The sequence below is a fragment of the Gopherus evgoodei genome, chromosome 1 (assembly GCF_007399415.2).
Source record: "Gopherus evgoodei ecotype Sinaloan lineage chromosome 1, rGopEvg1_v1.p, whole genome shotgun sequence".
In the NCBI taxonomy this organism is placed as follows: Eukaryota; Metazoa; Chordata; order Testudines; family Testudinidae; genus Gopherus; species Gopherus evgoodei.
The window spans coordinates 98,960,650-98,980,934 of NC_044322.1; the positions used below are offsets into that span (position 1 = coordinate 98,960,650).

At 37.7% G+C, this 20,285-nt stretch overlaps 1 protein-coding gene across 1 annotated transcript in view; it reads left to right on the forward strand.

The window, feature by feature from the left end:
• Positions 1–20,285, forward strand: part of PCCA (propionyl-CoA carboxylase subunit alpha) — a 430,643-nt gene that overhangs the window by 148,545 nt on the left and 261,813 nt on the right. Inside the window, 4 exon segments of the mRNA XM_030568083.1 lie at positions 4,707–4,812; positions 12,263–12,317; positions 12,320–12,356; positions 16,924–17,074. Of these exon segments, the coding sequence (XP_030423943.1) occupies positions 4,707–4,812; positions 12,263–12,317; positions 12,320–12,356; positions 16,924–17,074 (349 nt within the window).

Below are 20,285 nucleotides of genomic sequence, written 5' to 3' on the forward strand. Positions count from 1 at the left end.
TTTTATGGGGCCACAATTTCTCATCTTTGTACCAGATAACATGTCTGCAGTGGGAGTTATCCTGAGTTTTCCAGGAGATGAAAAGACCCTATTCAAACCTTTGGATACAGATTCCATGAAAGTATAATACAATTAGATAGAAACTGCTTTTTCAAGTTATTTTCAGTGTGAGTTATGACAGCGTTTAGAATGGAAAATTATGCTTGGCAATTTTTTTCTTATGCCAGTTTAAACAACTGCCCAAGTACTTCCTAAGATGAGTATGAAATGATGGTGAGCCTATTGTTACCTAAGCTGTGTCCCAGTCTACTGTAGTAAAGACAGTGTCGCTCTGGTCCTTGAAGTCTGAAATCTTCCATAACTCTTACTCAGTTTTGGAAAAGTTTACAGTTTATCTATTTTGAAGGTTGTAACAAGAAGAACCACTAAGACCACAGTGTCTAGGCAAATTAAAGATTGTATCCCATTAGCCTACAGCTATGTCAGAAGCTATATTCTGTGTTGTTAAATGCTATTCTCTAAGAGGCATGGCAACCTTCTAGGCTTTCAGGGCAGAAGCATCTGCTTCTGAAAATTGAGATGCCCTCTCAGTCATCTCCTCAACTCCTCATTACCAGTCGAATTTGTCTTGCAGCTGATATCTGTTAGGTGCTTCAAGTGCCTTTGGAAGATAAGCCACCTTTCTTGATTTACTGTTCACAACATTGGTTGTTTCAATTGGCTGCTGTTCAGCAGTATGGGAGAAGAGGGACATATAACATAAGAGAAAATTATTTGTCAGTAATTCTATTTGTTATATTCCTCTCTTCTCCCACCTCCCCTCAAAGAGCAGCACTTGTAGTTTTGTCTCTGAACTTCTCTATTACTCTGCTCTGGAAGTTTCACTGGAAAAGAAGAGAATAGGTTGGTGCTTGTATACCTGCCTTGATAGATAGATCTTTTGGTCTCCTTTCTTGGTAGGTGAAGTCATAAAGCTTTCTGTGATTGTTGTTCCGTGGTAGTTTGGTAGAAAAGGGGGACTATGGCAAACAAAGTTATTGGTGACTTCCCGTGCTGCATTCATTACATCCTCTAATGTTGTAATTCTGTTTTTTAAAAAAAAAAATTGCATTCAGTTAAGAAAATTTAACGCAACACTGATTCTCCAAAGAGATTTTTTCATGCTGTAATCAAGGATGTTGTAATAGATTGGATATGAGTGTATTTGATAGAATATTAAAAGTGAATACAGAGAGCTCACTAAATTTGTGAAATTCCATTTTACTGGGGGGGGAGAGGAGTGGAGGAATCAAATCCCCAGGTATTTATTTGTGATTCTAGAACTTTGACTGTGTCTTTTTATAAACAAGAAGCCAGCCATTATATAGTAAAAATGATGTGACTATATACAAGAGTTTTCATCAAATCGTTTAAAAGAAATTTGTGTTTTTTTTGTTTAGTTTTTATGTTTATTTTAAAACCAATTATTGTAAGTTATTTATATTTTGATTAATGTTAAGCACTGCACTTAACAGTCACAGTTTTAAAGGGATTGTATTGGTGAGTCCCAAACAGCTGTTTTTTAGAGCTAGGTTTTACAAGAACACAGAACTAGACAGAAAGTGTCTAAGCAATGCCACACTGGATTTTATTTTTTCCCCATTAATTGTATATTGGGATATAATGTCACATTACAATATACAAGTCTCCTACTTACTCTTATCTATTTCTGCCCAAAGAAGGTGGTTTCTGTAATTGTAGTGAGGCTGAGCTTTGTGGGCATGCAGTGCTCCCAGCTCATTCCATTGCAATTCAGCCAACAGCAAGAAACTTGTGGGTTCTGTTTTACTGAATGCATATTTCTTGCCAGAAGCGTAGTCTAGGTGAAGAAAAAAGACATTAAAGAAGCCCTACAGCATCCCTGGAGAAACCAGTCTGGCACACAATTCAACCAGAATTGGAGGAGTGCAAAGGCCACCTTGTCACCAACCCTCTCCTGAGCTGACAGTGTGCTCCTTAGCCATGGCAAGGGTCTGAGACAGTATATCCTAAGGCTTTGGGTCCCTACACCACTGGTTCAGTCCTGATTCAAAGGGAAGTGTGAAGCTTAAAATACGTAATATCTTTGTAGAGCTTACATCCAGACATTGTCTCTCTGCCTAGCCTGTGTAATCTGACTAGGTCTTCTATGCCCCCTTTAAAATGAATGAAATTCATTCTTTTATTAATATTCTTCATTCTATTTATGGACACAAAGATAGGTTTAGAAAACACAAGTGTGTAAATAAGGTCAAAATACCTAATTAAAGACAATCATTGTATTTTTAGGTTTTACAGATGTATAGATGAGGTAATTAGGCATATTGATTTTTTTTTTAACAAGCATTGCAGTCTGGATTTTTAATTAGCACATTCTTCAGTGAAGGAAAAATAAAGTAGTCAATCAATTTCCCATAATACTGTCTCATATAATGTTTACAAAAGCAAATCATTGATTTAATACACTGGACCCTCGCTGGAATGCCTGTCTATATAGCACGAATTCGGTTGCGGCCATTGATCCCAATTTTAATTACTTTAATTGAAATTCATTTTAACGCAGTCCCTGCTATAATGTGGTACAGTGCATGGATCCCAAATCCCATGTTTTAGCAAGGGTCCGGTGTACTTAAAATTGTTCAGAATCTGTTTTGATAAATATGGATGTATTTCTGTGTGTGTGTCTCTCTCTCTCTCTCTCTTTCTCTCTATTTTGTCCCATTTTAGTTTAACTTTTTTAGTCAGATAAGCTAGAGCGGTGTCTACTTGTATACAAGTGGTATAATTTTGTTGTACAGAGCACGAATACGCTGAAGTTAATCTTCCTCTTGAATAAATACATGTATTGTTTTGAGGTTAAAAGATATAATTGGCCAAAGGGAACAACTGAGTGCTAAACAAATTCAAATCTCTTTAAATTATAAAACAGCCATTATCTAAATGTGTGTGTTTAAGAGGATGATAGAGGTACCTTTAAACATAATTCTCAAAAAAGGGCCACGTTCATCCATCCTACAAAAAACTGTTGGGGAGGCTTTGTTTAGGACACTGAACTGAGTTTGGGAGAGAAGAAATTCACAGCTACCTCCAACTAATAGGCAAGTGCATCACTGCCCTTCCATGGCTACTGTTCCATTTTATAGGCTAAAACAGTGACTGCTACCACTCTGCACCTCCTACGTGTGGTGTTAGGATGACTGTTTTCCTGCAGCTAAAGATACAGTGATTTGCCCCCCCCACCTCCCCTGTGAAGTGGCCTGTCTCTGAGGCCAGCACAGAACCTCTGTCTGCCATGTGAAGGGATTGCAGAGTCCACCATGCAGCCTTTGGGCTCTATTCACCATGTGTCAACTTTACCCAATGGAAATTATACTTAAATTTGTATTTCACTAGTCATGTCCCGCAGTAGTAACTGCTCAGGAAAAGTGAAACCAACACGTTCGGTATCTCACTAATCAAATAAATGAAAAATTAAATTGTTATATAGGAGAAAATAAATAAAGGCAGGAGGGGAAATCATACTAAGGGGCTTGGTGCATGCAATATAAGGCTGAGTTCTACCATACATTATGAAAAAAACTTATGACAATAGCTAAGTATTGTGTTTAAAAAAATTGTGCATTTAGTAATATGTGGAACAGCTGAATTTATATAGTACAGCCAGGGCCGGTGCAACCTATTAGGCGACCTAGGCGGTCGCCTAGGACACTAGGATTTGAGGGGCGGCATTTTCTTCGGCAGCGACCGTGGCGGGTGGATCTTCAGCCACCCTGATTGCCGCTGGCATTTAGGCGGAGGGAGCTGGGGAAGGAGGATGCGGGGAGGGCCACCTGAAGCAGGTAAGGAGGGAGAGTGGCACGCAGGGGGACTCCCCGCCCCAGTGCACCCCTGCTCCGCCTCCTCTCCAAGCATGCCATGGCTGCTTCACTTCTCCCACCTCCCAGGCTTGTGGCGCCTAAGCTGTTTGGCGCCGCAAGCCAGGGAGGCGGGAGAAGTGAAGCAGCGACAGCGTGCTCGGGGTGGAGGCGGAGTAGGGTGAGCTGGGGCATGGAGGGGTGCCTCAGAGCAGGGTGGGATGAGGAGCTGCTGCCAGGGGAGGGGGCGCCTCAGGGTGGGGTCTCGGGGAACGGGGGGAGGCGCAAGGTGGAAGTTTCGCCTAGAGCATGAAACATCCTTGCACCGCCCTGAGTACAGCATCCAAGATTTGTTCTTCATTAATTTTTGTTTAACTAACTTGGCTCTGCCGTCGTTGAGTTATTCAGATGCTGCAATTCCTAAAAATTAATGATGACCCATCCAAGATGTAAATTTTATATTACATAATTGTTTTTGGAATATTACAGTTTTTTCTCATGGAAAATATGTAACTTGTGCAGAGTTGTCCAATTGTCTTAAAAATGCTCAAACATTTAAACGCTTCAGCGTCCCTTGGTTCTTTTGAGGGGAAATTAATGAATTTTACTTCCTTCTGTCGATCCAAGAAAGCTCTTATTTTGCATTCTGTTCAAAAAAAATGAATGCACACTTAGTGAATTGTGTCTTTTTGGTGATATAATAGATTACGGATGGTACTCTGATTTAAGTGAATACCAAATTTCCACTAACTTAAATGGAAACTGAATCAGACTGTAAAAGGATTAATTTTCTTTATTGTCAGCCTTGCTTTTTTGGTTGTGTTTTTTTTAAAGGGAAGGCTTTAGATTTTCATCTCAAGAAGCTGCTTCAAGTTTTGGTGATGATCGACTATTGATAGAAAAATTTATTGATAACCCTCGCCACATGAAATCCAGGTTTGTATTTTTTTCCATTTGAAATAAAATTTGAAATGATCAAACTTTGAGATGGTCAAACATGCACTATAATGGTAAACATGGTCAGATTTATTATAGCTTTAAAGACATTATGTGGATATCAAACTGTATTCTGTTACTAAGAGACAGTGACTTCGATTCAGCTGTCCTCTTAAGCTTCTTTCATGGTAGATTCTGGAGGTGGAAAGGTCTTGCAACCTCTTTTCTTCCACTGCATCATCTGTTCTGATAGAGAGTCCAGATGGGTCCATTGCAACCCAAAAAGCGGGTGGTGCAGGCTAATTGGGAAGGCGTTTGTGACCATGGTGGCTATAGTGATGTGCTGATCTAGCATATCCCTTCAGCTGCTTCCTTCAGCAGGGTTCCTACAGAGTATCCATCACAACTTAAAACTCCCCTGAGCTGGAAGAAACTCCTGAGTGAGACTAGTTGATGCAGTGCTACTTGTTCTAATTGATGGGGGTAGGCTTTGCTTAGAGCTATATTTTACCCTTCTTTCCATTAGCTGGATTAATCTATTAATATACTTCAGATAACAAAATAACATTTTTGCTGCTACTCCCCTCTGTTTTCCAGGAAAATGAGAGAAATGGTATCCATGCATCTGTCTGAACCTCAAAGATCTGCCTGTCCCAAACTTTCTCATTTGTTTTTCACTTCCACTTCCCACTATCGAAGCATTCTTCAAGCTAAGGTGATCTAGAGCCAACTTCCTCCAGAGCACATTTAACATTTTCTTATTTGTCCAGAGGAGATTGCTTAATTCCTTGAGATACATTGGACATAACACAGGAAAATCAAATGAAGGTCATCGACAGGTTCTGATGACTGAAGATGTATATAATTTGAACTACACATTTGTAGTTGCCGTGAAGTCAGTTGAACCACTTAAGGTGTGTATAGGTGTTGCCTCACAGTTCACAATATGTGGCTGTTCCTTGGATAGCTTTAGTTACAAAAGAAAGATTAATTTTGATCTGGGCCAGACCTGCAGTTGGTATAATTTGGCATAGCTCCACTGCAGCAAATGGAACTACTCCAAATGCCCTTTGTGTTACAAGCAGCTCTTTTCAGCTTGAAGATAAATTTTGTTCTGCTAGAGACACTAGTCCTTTATACAAGAATTCACCAAATCTGAAAATTTAAAACAAGCCTCTGTTTTGAAAATAATACATTTAAAGATGTCTTAACTAATGGAAACAAATCTCTTCTAATGCAGCAAAATATTACATTTTCCAAGACAATTTCCTTTGGACTTTTAGGCCAAGAACAAGAAATTTGCGGCCCCAAATACTACTGTGAAATAAGAGATAAATGATTAAAAATAGAGTTTGAGCAGAAGTGCTATCTCAGCTACATCATCACTATTATACTTCAAATTATGCTAAAATTTAGTATATACATTAAAGAATTTTTGAACCGTTACCATTAGTGGGTGTATATCTACTGTGCTTGATTCATACTATGTAACCAATATCTGAGTCATATTTACATTGAATTCAAGGCAAAAAATTATACCATTATTAGACTTATCATTGCACATAATTTGGGGAACTTCTAAATAATTATTTAAATCTTTTTAGAAGAATAATCTTTAGATTTCTGAAGGGAATTTTCTTTACATTTTAACGCATTCGTCAATATTTGTTTCAATAAAAGACAAGTACAGTGGTTGTTCTGACAGTGTTGGTTTGTATTGTATCCTATTTCATATGGAAGCAGAAAGATATTCATATAAAACTATGCCCTAGAACTTTCCTGCAGATCTTATGGGGGGATAGTATTTATAATATCATGCTTATGTTTGGATTTAGTCATAAAATGTGCCTCAGACTAAATAATTATGGCTGGATTTATTATTTCAAAGTGCAAAATACTGGACATAGAATACGTTATTTAAAGAGTCAAGTCAGAGTTTTGCTTACAACTCTAACAAACCTGAAAGGGATTCTGAGATTTCTTTTACTGTTTTCTTAATACTCTAGGTAAAGTGATGTGAATAAAGATTTTCAAATATATTTATAACTAATTACAAACCAACTCCTACATCTTATGTGAGTTTTTTGCCTGTCAGAATTTTGAAAAAATCAAAGTTCTGAAGCCCAAGCAAGTGCTATTAGACTAGAGTGAACAACTTACTTGACATCTTCTTTAATGTGTGTGCATCAGTGGGTATCATATAAATTAAAACCAGATTTATTGATACCAAACAGAACTATATTTAGGCATACAGATTTTGGTAAGAAGTTTTACCTGTTTAATATTTGAATGTATTCTTTCCATATTATCTATGGAACTTAATTGTGGATACAACACTGAATGAATCTCTTCTGACAAGAAATCTATAATGTGTTTGTCGGTTTCCTTAACGGAAGTTTCATTTGTTTTTTCCAGTCCAAAATACAAATTCCTTATAATTTGTCATGTGATTTTTTTTTCACTGAGACCTTGAGATACTTTGACAGCAGTTCAATAATTTAATATAAAAAACCCTGCTGATTGTGTAGACTGGTAAGTAAGAGGAAAAAACAAATTAACCCCTTTAAACGCTGCCAAATTTGTCCCACTCTTTTACCCCACAGGCTTAGTATGATCGGATTTTTGTTTTTTTAGCTTAAAAATTTGCCTAAACAGAGATTTTGATATGGCATCAGAAAAATGAGCAAATATTGAATCTACTAAGGGTGAAGGTTAAGCCCAAAACTATATTCTGGTTTTTGAGTGGCCAGGGGCTGGTACAATCTGAGCCAGTAAGTTTCAGAGAACACATTAGAGTTCAGCAAATAGTGCTTTTGGCCCAAATTTTCAACAGTGACTACTGGTGTTTTGGGTCCCCCAGCTTTTTGTGGGGCTCCACTTTAAATACCTTAAAAGGCCTGATTTTCATAGGTGTTGAATGTCCAGCATCTGAAAAATCTGGCCTTTTGATAGGACTCAAATTGACAAACCCCAAACTACTATTCACTTTTGAAACTGTAGACTCCTATTCTTCCTTTGTGACACCAAATACCATCTCTTTGGTCTCTGGAAAGATACAAACATTAAAAAGTGTCAGCTATCAAATATGTTTTATAAACATAAAAGATCAATATTAAATAGTATCAAAGAGACTACTCACATGTTTAAAATTAAGCACATGCTTGTGTGGTTTAGGCTTGGGGCCTTAAGTAATCTGTTCCTCAACAGGGATAATGTTGGCTGTCAAATTATTTTTTTATAAAAAATTGATAAATCTTCTCCTTATTTCTCTTCCACCTCATCAAACAAGTAAGGCAGAACCACCCAACTGAGTCAGTTGCAAAATTTCCTTCTATTTCAGTAGATACAGAGTGGAACAAAAGTACTATAAAATGCACAGTGAAACTAGCATGTAAGTAGGGGAAGGTAGGCTATTTAAGAAGTCTAAAATGGATTCAGAAATTAAGTTGATTTTTAAGACCCCAAGTTCAGGAAAACTCTGGAAGTCAATGGGATTTAATATATGCTTAAAGTTAAATGTGTGCTCAAGTGCTTTCTTATATTGGTACTTAATTTTGGTAATCTACCTTTATTCACTTCTTATTAATAACACTGCCTGACTGATGTTTTTTGCTTTACCTTTCAAAAATGTTCGAATATTTCACATTTTAGAACAATGTGATACTATAATCAAATAATATCAAAGATCAAACAGATATCATTGATTTTTATAATTTATAAATTTGAAATAAGAATAATGAAATCATATTTATCCTTGTAATGCATTATGATACACCTTTACACAATCCAGTATATCATTTTAACTACATGTCCTAATCAAGTTTAGGAGAGTGACCTTGATTCATGTTCAGACTGCTAAACATACAAACACTTTGAAAATAGAATGCCAAATATTTATTAATTTAGCAGTAGCTTTTAACAGTTTTTTTTTAACATTCTTGCACAGCTCCAAAACCCTGCGTACTTAAAAATGTAAGGGTTTCCTGTGCTGAGGAATAAAACAAACAGTTGTAAAACATAAGAAAAGGCAAAAACAATTAACAGGAAAAGAGAGTCCAAATAGACTTCATGGCTTGAACTGATTTTGGAGTCGTGTTCTCCTTGAATATCTGACATGAAGGATCTCAGTTTAAAGTAAAAGTAAACTGAATGTCTAATTGCAGGGTATTTTGGTTAAATATCAAATGCTGCAATTGGAAATGGCATTTGGCTGAATTCAAATAGGAGAGAGTGCAATAAATGTTATTTCATTATTTAGTGTAAGGAGGTGTCAATAATAAATACCACTAATTAGTTAATCTTGAACTTCACAAAACTGACCATTTTCTTTAGTAATTTTTTTTAATATCTTGCTTTTATCACCACTAATTAGGAAAAATATTGTAGATGGAACACATATTTTAATTAGAGGTAGATGGGAATTTCAGTTCACTCCAGTAGTAATTGAAGACTGTTATTCCCACTTTCTGTAAATGCATTTTGGCAGTGCAACCTCTTCTGAAAATAATTATATATATAATGCTTTTCTTAAACAATTATTTTGTTTTGTTTTAAAATAATATGAGTAGTGGTCTCTAGATAAAGACCCAATTCTGGATGTTCCTTTGCTTACACCATTAAGCTAGATTGTTGAAAGCAACGTTGTAAGCCTATGTGTTAAGTACTCATAGCTTCTTCTTTTAAGCCAAGTTTGTTGATAGTGGCAAAATAATAGTTTTAAGAAGCAGATTGCAAACGTGAGTAATGATACAAGCGTGAGTAATGATACAAGCATTTTTCCTAGAGACTATAGGTACCTCAGAAACTGGGGAAAGGAGTGAAGATGGGGTTTCCTAACTAAGAAGGAGATAAGGGAGAGCTGATCAGATGATTCTCCCCTCTCTCCCCCTGGAAAATGTTTATATAATAGGGGGAAATAAATTTGTCAGACTTCCATTGACAATTTCTACTTTTTGTCAAAGCTTTTTCTTCAATTACAACTTGAATTTTTCTGTGGCAAGCACTTTTTCATGAAAAGTTTGTTTAGTTACTTTCACCCCCAATTTTCTATTGAAAAACTGTTTAAATGGAAAAGTCCTAATAAGAGGGTCTGGTCATAGAAAAGCAGGCAATGAAGCAGCCGTTGTTCCAGAAGAACAATTCTACACAAGCGACCATGCCCTGTCCTTTCTCGGTTTTATTATTTAAAATAATATTTACAGTATAAGTCTCCCCTTCTCTAAAGACACTTCTCTACTGGGACTCCATGGAGTTCAGTTTCTGCAGGACTGGAATGAGGAGATAGGCTATGCTCGGTTGGATTCTCCATTCCTCTGCTCCCACAAGTTAATACACCCTGAAGCTATGCTGTGTTGCTCTGTTTCCTGAAGTGTGCTTCAAAACCTTCCTTTTGAGAGGATTCAGGGACCAGCTGTACTTAGGAAACTCCTATGAATTAGTAATGCATTATAATACACCTTTACAGCAATGATCTAGCACAGGGGTCGGCAGCCTTTCAGAAGTGGTGTGCCGAGTCTTCATTTATTCACTCTGATTTTAGGTTTCGCGTGCCAGTATGCATTTAACCTTTGTAGAAGGTCTTTCTATAAGTCTATAATATATAACTAAACTATTGTTGTATGTAAAGTAATAAGGTTTTAAAATGTTTTAAGAAGCTTCATTTAAAATTAAATTAAAATGTAGAGACCCCAGAGTTGTGAGCCATGACCCGGGAAGTGTGAGTGCCACTGAAAATCAGCTCGCGTGCCACATTCAGCATGCGTGCCATAGGTTGCCTACCCCTGCTCTAGCAGCATTTGTGCTCTTCCAGGGTCATTGGGAAGCGGTGGGATCAAGCACCAGCACAAAAGCAAAAGACACCTATGTGGATTTCTCCTGGGGATCCCCCAAGTTCCACAGGTTAAGTGGGGACAAATTATGCTCCAGCCTCACCTCTATCCCTAAGGATTCCTATGAAAATGTAGAGTTTGATGCTGCGAGTAGCTGATCTGGCCATGATCCAGCAAAGCACTTTAACATATGATTAACTTTAAACACATAAGTAGTCCCACTGACATAAAAACTCAGACTTTTGTCTCATTTGCCTGGGTTATTCCACATTAGTTAACCATTTTGTGTTGATGTATGAGCTGTAATGGAATCTAGTTCACTCTTAGGTCTGTTTACTCTGTGGTGCTAAAAGGAACAAGTTGTTAAAACTTTTTTTTTTGCTAAAGTAAGCAGAATGGGATGAGTTCACACAGGTTTTTGAGTAAGATGGTACTATATTTATCTAGTCAATTTTGAGTTCAGAACTGCACTTTTAAAGGATGGGGCATGAGGACTGGCACAGACAATTGTAAATCAGAGCGGGAAGGCTAGTGGAAAAATGTTTGTAGGAGAGGAAGTATGCTTAGTACATGAAAAGGGGGGGAATTGCTCCAAGATAGGGAGCAGCATGAAATAAGATATAAAGTTGGGAAAAGCCAAAGGAATCATTAAGGAGTGAGGATGGCCTGAGTATGAACGAGAGGATTGGGCTCAGACTAGGATTGCCTATATTTTCCTTTCTTCTGACAGTTTGAAAAGCTCATGATCAATTGACAGTCCTATCCTGCTGGCCTGCACGCTTCTCCAGTCTGGATGTGTGAAATAGGACTCAGACTCTTCATCCTATGCCAGTTAAATTTTCATCTGAATTGTTGGAGAAATATGGATGTTACATTGCAAATCTCATTCTTTCCTCCTCGCTTTTGCCAAGAGACCACTTCCCCTCCCTCCCCCCCCCACCGAAAGCTTATGCCAAATAAATCTGTAGTCTTTAAGGTGCCACCAGGCTCCTTGTTTTTATGATGTTTCTGAACACTTGTCTGCCATTTGAGGGGCACTGTATTATGATTAACCCATTGAGTAGGCCTCCATTAGTAACCGTTTCTGAAAGCTTTTCATCCATAGATCAATAGCTAAATTTGACATCTTTTGAGATTTTACTCCCTTTTTGTTGATACAGGCTATTGTTAACAGTATACTTATGTTTGCAATACTATTTTAGGAGCTTACAGTATAATTTTGTCTCCATTGATTTTCAGCTTCTTTTATTTAATGAACTTCATTTTTGTATTTCACACAATGTTTGAAATGATTGGAGCTCCCCCCCACATATCCTTCATAAATACAATTAAAAAAAAAAGTAGTAGAGATTTTAGAAAAAAGATAGTTACTGTGTTTAGAGTTTGAAATAGTATTCTCCCCATATTTATAATTCAGCTAATTTTCTAGAAAGAAAATGTTCATTTCTGTTTTCAGCAGGCTTTGCTAGAGTGCTTCTTTTTTATGTTTAATTTGGTGAAACATTTACATTTGAACTCTATGTAATGAAATCTATAGCACACAGATGACAGCACAGGTATCTGATAGTGGGATATAAAAAGGCCAAATATATGCACTCCTTTGTTAATAGCAACATATTCTGCTAGGTTTTGGCAGATAAGCATGACAATGCTTTGTGGCTGAATGAAAGAGAGTGCTCCATTCAAGAAGAAATCAAAAGGTTGTGGAAGAGGCACCAAGGTGAGTATAAACTTCTCTGCATGTACGTTTTTATGAGCATTGAATACGCTTTGGAAAGCTGCTACTTTACATACTGTACAGATATGAACAATTTTTAGTCCATTAAAAAACACCGTAAACATAAGTAGTAGTGTTTAAGTAACTAATGTAATTCTGATTCAGAATTTAGCATCACAGTATTCTGATCTAGCTTCACAATGTTCATTCTATATCAAGTTATTACAGTTTTTATTCATAATCTTGTATAAAATAGATACTAAGAGTACTGGTCAAGTATTTTAGACGTACGCACAGATATGTTCTCCTTTTGTGATAGCCTCCTACCAGTGAGTACAGAAGCCAAATGAAGTCTCAAACTCACTGCTCCTGAAGATGTTTGATTGCTGTGTTAATTGATAGGATGGCAGAATCTCACCCTGGTACCCAAGTGTTGAGTAGTACCTCACTCCATAGCAAGTCCCAATCAATTAATGACTTGTAGTAATTAGGAGTTCAGTACCTTCAGCTGCTCAATGTCTTAACTCCATTGTTTTTTAGTAAGAGTTGAGGCACATTAGCTCTTCACAGGATTGGGTCTAAAAGCTCTCTAATACACCATCTTATAACATGCTGCAAAGGTGTTCACTAGAAAGAATATTGGAGGGGTGGAGGAAGAAAGTGGAAAAACCTGGATTATTCAAAATCAGGAGGATGCCCCAAACTGCATTTAATTATCTATTAAATGCAACCACGTTTAGGTCTGAACTTGCAATTGTTCAATAGTGGAGAACAACATTGTACAACAATTTAGGGTGTGATGACCACATCCAATAGGATCATTTAAAGTTACTTGAGTTAAAATTTGATTATGGCTTTAGAACGAACTCTCCCCATCACTTACAAAATCAAGGTCCTAAATGCTATATGTATCTATCCGATCTGACAGACAGTAATTTTAAGTGCAGGATATCACATAACATAATACACCGGTTGAGCACAGACTCAGAGGAAAAAGTGTATCTTGATTAATCATTGTCACTTCTTGCAACACCTGTCTGTTCCTCAAAGGCCTCCCATTCAAGAACCTGACTTTCTTTCACTCATGGGATTTGATTGCTTCGGATCACACGGTAGCGAAGCTGCTAAGGACAGAATGGTAATCCGGTGGTGTTCTAGTCCACGACTAGGAATACTAGGTGGTATGGTAATACAAATAACAATAACAATAATTTGAAACATGGAGACTGCTGTAGTGTGTTACAAACTGAACTTGAAATTTAAAAATGACTCTACTGTAACTTCTGAACTCCATGGCATCATCAAAGAAGGGAATTCTCATTGACATTTTAGTGTAGCTGCGGCATAAAACTATGTTTCACATGAAACAGTGCTCCTCAATTCTCAAAAGTAATCAGCTTTATATCTGGATGAAGGGAGCAGCAATATTTTGTATTAAAGTTGCATTGATGAACAGAGATGCTATTGGGATAGGGAGTAATATTTAGCCCATGTGTCCATCCCTGAGGCTGTAGAAATAATAAAACAAGTCAATTGTATTGTCTTTAATTGACTGCACAATAGCTTGAAGAAGGTCTCATAATAAATGTCACATCTGATCATATTTTCTCTTCTTGATGCTTTTATCTTGTGAAGTCTTTTTATTCTGCAGCCTTTATGCTGCCAGAGGAACTATTTAGTTCAGAGAGTAACAGGTATATGAGGTGGAGAAGGAGTTGAAGTCAAGTTTAAAATGTTTCATTTTTAAGTGGTATGTGATTAGGTTGGAAAAGGGGCTGTTTAGGGTGTATTGAGAGGAGGGAGTGAATTGTTTGAAAGGGAGAGAAACAATGTATGTAAAAAGTAAAGGCACAGAAGGGAATAGGAAAACCTCAGTTAATTAACCTAGCTGATTGCAGAGATAATCCAGTCATTTTAGTGTATAAAGCTTAACCACATGGCAGAGATCAAGTTTAGCAGTGTGACACTTCTGTTCCATTCTTCTGCTGCAGCAGGAGGCAGAGAGACAGACCTCAGACATACATTTAGAAAATACAGGAAGATATTACTGTAGTACAGGGAAGTAACTGTCCTTTTATCCATATGAGAAATAATAATGCTTGTTCTTGAAAAGGAATACCAAGGTTATAATTCCAAATTAGAAATGTACTGCTCTTCATAAACTATTCAAACTGTGCTCCATGATTGATGACATCAACAGAAGACCTTTTATTGAATTATAGCTTTTTATTTAACTTGTTGCTATGCATTATTCTGTTACTGAATCAGAATAATAGACTTCCATTTCTTTATATTACCAGTTCATAACCATGCCCTGGTAAGATGTGTTCATTGCTTTCCTCATCCCTTTGTTTCCTGTGATCTCATCAGAGGTGTTAGAGCAAAGACTGATACCTTTTCTGAAATCAGACATTTTGTTTTCAGATTCTTTTGTTATATGTATCCAGCAAAGAGAGTCTTTTTTCCCTAAATCTAGAGAGCGTCTTTTAACATGCCAAAAGTCTCTGGTTTATTGTCCATAAGAACCCATATATTACCACTCTATGAAGGACTGAGGCCAAACTAGCATTTTACCTATAAAGGAATGGTCTCCCCATTGTCTCTGGTTCGTCCAAAATCTTACCCCACTTTTCTTTTGCTTGAATCCAATATTACTCATTTTCTTGCACAAACTCGCTGATCATTCATCTTCTAAACATTTTCCTTTCAGTTAAAAGTCATAGGAAATACTGTAAACTAAGGCCCTGATCCAGCATTTGACTCTGTCTAGCCAGTTCTGTGTGGTCATGTGGCACCCCATTGACTTCACTGGGGCTCCAAGCAACTACAGGGTTCCTCTTGTGTGGTTCTCTTTGCAGGGGTGGGGCCTAATTCAGTAAGACAGGCCACAGATGTACAAAACTCAGTGTTGGAATTGGCTGACTACTTCCCCTTCTAGGCATCATGCACTTTTTTTTTTTATCCAACTGTCTATAAGCAAAGATCTTAAAAATGACTTAAAGCAAAAACATTCTTAAAAGTGGCCTGGTGTGGGCCAAAACTGATTCTCTATCTTTTTTTTCTATTTTATTTGCTTGATTGTAGTTGACATGTTCCTAAAATAAATTGCAACAAGGGTGTAATACATATTTTTGCTTACTGTTGTTTCTAGTAAGGGACAAATGTGATCTTTTATTTAAGATCATGTACAAGGTTCAGCATCTCCTAGAGAAAAACTTTCCTTAGCTTTGGTGAATGCCACAAGAGTTTCCCTAGCTGGATAGGTTAATCTAAATCTGAACTTGTTGTGTAGTGGAGAGGAATCATCAGGATATATGTTTTCTTGAGTTCGTAAATTCAGTGGCCTATTGGAGGTGACGTGTTTAGTTTCCTGGTGTGAGGAAGCTTGACTGTTGGGGAGCAGTCTTAACAATGGCTCCTGGGGGAGTAGCTGAGCTGCACTTTGGGGCAGAAGAACAACGCTGAATGGTGACCATGCTGTGTTGAAGGGAATGAATCAAAATCAGAAAGCCACAAAACTAAAATTTGCAGCTTAAGGGTAAAGTTGAGAGAGAGATTTAGGATCTGAAGATGGAAGCTGCAAACTGTCATTGGTCATGAGTCAATATGTGCATGTCCTAGTTTTCTTTCATCACAACCTTGCTTGCATACAAGAAAGTCAAATGAAAGCAAAAAAAAAACACAATACAGATTCTCATTCAGGCCTTACGAACTTCCAAAGTTTGTCATAACTTGGATTACAGAGGACATAGCTATGAAACAGCCACATTAATTTTATTTCAAAGAGATGCGGAAAACAAGACAACCACAACCATAGGGTTTGCTCTAATTTATCTAGGCATTAGTATTTCCACAGCGTGGCTATTGTCTGCAGGCTTCATAATTGTCCAGAATTTTCTTTAATATTGATTTTTAATAATTTAGATGTGCTCTCCAAATAACTGATGGCTTTTTAGGTTATATTATTTTAAAGATCTCAATGTTATACAATGTGTATATCGATTTAATTTATATCTTCAAAGCATTTTCCTTTAATTTGTCTTGAAGGTACTTTTAATACTGAAATGCATTAATACTGGTTACCAAGAGTGCTGAATGTTGCATTTAATCTTTATTTTTTAAAGGAATTTAGAATGAAATAATCTCTTAGTTCTAAAGATGTGCTAACCTTCTGAGCATGGATGGAAGTACAGAAATTAGTAGTCTGTTGGCAATTTTAAGGAAAATTAATTCGGAATAATATAGGGTGTGAATTTAAAGCATAATATTAACTCCCTGTATGGTTAAAACTAATTCAGAATAAGGCACTCTGATTCCATAATAAGAGTGTCTATGCAGGGAGTTAATCAGGAAAAGCTCTTCCAGAATAACTCCCAGTGTAAATAAGCCCTTAACGTGTTTATTCAACAGTAGAGATATATTATAGTACGTTTGATTGACCAGAAGTGATGTCCTTTTTAATTTACATGTTGTTGGTTTTTTTTTTTTTGGCCTTCTTTTGTATGTAGCTTAAGAAAAGGATAAAATTATGTTTTTCTAACTAAAGAGAGGCAATTTTCTGCATTTGTAGCACTTTTCTGGACCCTGAGACACGAAGAGCAATGGGAGAACAAGCAGTAGCTCTTGCCAAAGCAGTAAAATATTCCTCTGCTGGAACTGTGGAATTCCTTGTGGACACCAAGAAGAATTTCTACTTTTTGGAAATGAACACTAGACTTCAGGTAAGAAAAACAACTGTTCAGATTCAGAGACAGGATTATTTAAAAAGGTGTGTGTGTGTGTGTGTAGGCCTATTAATGTCAGTGTAAAGTTACTCATATATGTAAATCCTTACAGGATCAGGCTCTACGTTTGGAGGGATTATATATATCCTGTAAGGATTTACGTATATGAGTAACTTTACACTGACATTAATAGTCCTACTCACATGAGTAAGCTAGTGTGCACAAATCTTTGCAGGAATGGGCCCTTGCACAGCACATAGAAATGAGCATTCAGTGCTTTGCTCTTTGTTACACTTGACCTAAAGACCTTGCAAGAGGTCACAGTTAAGTGCTACTTTGAGTTCACAGTAAGTGGCTCGTCACTGTGCTTTGATACTTTTCCCTCTTGGTAACAGAAATTTCCATGTATTTTTCATGCTTTGGTGAAAGTTTGTTGAGTTTTACCAGCAAGGTGATTAAACTACACAATGATGTCAGAAATAAAAACATTGACCCATTGAATACAATTTTAAGTCATGAATATAGTACAAGAATACTGAAAAAGGATAGCTCTGTGGATTTCAAGTTGGTGTTTTTACTTAATTGTGGAATTGATGATGTGAAATAGAAATGGCTGGGAATAATCCCTTTTTAAAAAAATAGTATATTTTTTATTAAAGGTTCCTGTTTAATAGTCAGTGTGTCAAAAAAACCCCACTATTGATAAGCTTTCTTCTGCTGCTGCTTTAACATACCAATGATAGCTATACAAGGAAACAGTGTGCATATCTTAAAATCTGTGTAGCATTCTCAAAGATATGACAACATAACTTGCCAAATCTCATGTAAACAAGTAAAGTATTCTCCCTTTTCTTCTCCCTCTTTCTCCATGATATCAAAGCGTTAAAGATTAGCAGTTCATTTTCTATATCTAAAAAGAACCAAAATGTGAAATGATGCAATAGGAACAATAAAATTTGTTCAGTTTTCAGCAGCTTTTTAACCCACTAATTGGTCCAGATTCTACCTGCTTCTTTATACAGGCCTGCAGTGACAAGGAGGGTAAAAGGAGCTCCTCCTACTTCCATCGTCCATGCTCAACCTGCATAAGAGCCAGGCACACTTGTAGAGAATGGAGCACAGGGACCACACCCTTAGGTTGGGGAGGGTCACAGAGGAGGTAGTGGGGCCTGTCAAGCTGTCTGGAGTGGCTCACGAGCATGAGTATCAACCTCAGGGCAAACTGAAAAAGCGGGGCAGAAATCCCAAATTGGTTGAGTGTTCTCTAGTTAGATTTCACCAACAAAGTATCAAGCATGAGCTTCTCAGGCACTATAATAGCCTAACCAGGGAGTCACAAACAGTCCCCTTGGGTACTCTGCATTATCTTACCACCCAGGCAAGCTTGCCTTTGTGTTAGATAGTCCCTTAAAACAAAAATCACAACAATATTCAGATTACTCACAGTCCCAAAGAAGCAGTCACTTACCTCAGGTCAGCTGCACCTTAGCTTCTACACCAAAGATGATGCTTGTATCCAATCCTATAATAAACTAACTAAAGATTTATTAACTAAGAAAAGAAATGAGTTATTTACAAGGTTAAAGCAGGTAAACATACACACACACAAACACAAGATACAGTCTAGGTCCCAGAAAGTAATAGAAACTGCTGTAATATGCAAGCTCTATGATTTCTCTAGGGCTAACCCAGGCCAAGCACTGGGGAATGCTTGCTTATGCTTAGAGATATTTGCCAATCAGAGTTCAAGCAGCATAGAGATTGTCAGTTACTCATAGACTTATAGACTTTAGGGTCAGAAGGGACCAATATGATCATTTAGTCTGACCTCTTGCACAAAGCAGGCCAGAGAACCCTACCCATCCACTTCTATAACAAACTCCTAACCTATGTCCGAGTTATTGAAGTCTTCAAATTGTGGTTTGAAGACCTCAAACTGCAGAGAATCCACCAGCAAGTGACCCATGCCCCACGCTGCAGAGGAAGGCAAAAAACCTCCAGGGCCTCTGCCAATCTGCCCCGGAGGAAGATTCCTTCCTGACCCCAAATATGGCAATCAGCTAAACCCTGAGCATGTGGGAAAGCAATTAGGGATACAAATAATTGAATTTTGCCTTTCAGTGTAATTCTTTCACTTCAGTTTGAATTGGAAATGCCCACTGGGCTGCAGATCCTGTTCTCCATCTGTGTGGCGGGGTGGGAGGGGTGTGTATGGGTGGGTGGGAGGGAATGTAATAGGTTACATTCTGTGCTGCCATGACAATTTAAAGACAATTTCCCCCATCCTGATCTCCTGGGGATCAGCCAGTGATGCTGATTCTGTGAGTGATGCCATGAGGAACTGGCCTGAGAAGCACAAACTCATTGGGGAATCAGGGGAAAGGTTATGATCTGCTGAAAGTCATTTCTTTATCCATATATGTATATCATTAATGCGTATGAAGTTATGAGAATTGTGTTGTATGGTTGTCACGAAAACATTCTGTAAGCTGGGGAATCAGCCAGATATTAGCTCCCCAGAGGCAACAGCAAGGAAAGTAACCAACACGCGGGCGGGGTTTCAAATGATCCATCATCAACCATTGTCCAGCAAGGGAGGTACAATTCAATGACTCACCTGTATAAGGCCACACCAGGGGAATTACTCAACCTTGCCTGGAGACTCAGCAATGCCCCCAGACATGCCTGAACTTGTGCTTCCCAAGCACATGGGCCTGAGGTTATAAAACAGAACACAGTGGCCACATGCTGGGCTTTTCTCCTGCTTCCACCTACGCTGCAAGCAATAAGGACACTCTGAAACTCCAACTGAGGGGACTGGCCCAGATTTCAAGGATGAAATCTGTATACTATGGACTCCAGTGTCCTGTGGGGTGAGGAAAACTGCTTAATCTAGATGTTGCCCAGCCTAATAGGGTTGAGAGTTTAGACTGCATGCTTATGTTTTATTTTCTTTTGGTAACTAGCTCTGATTTTTTGCCTATCACTTAATATCACTTAAAATCTTTCATAGTCAATAAATTTGTTTAACTGTTTGTTAAACAGTAAGTTTGTATGAAGTGTGTGGCAAATCTGCTCAGGTTTTGCAAGGGCTGGTGTATATTCACTTTCTGTTGACAAAGTGGTAAACCGGTTAATAAATTAGTACTACTCGTCTTGAGCAGTGCAAGACAGTATATTCCTGAGGTACAGTGCTGGGAGCTGGGGG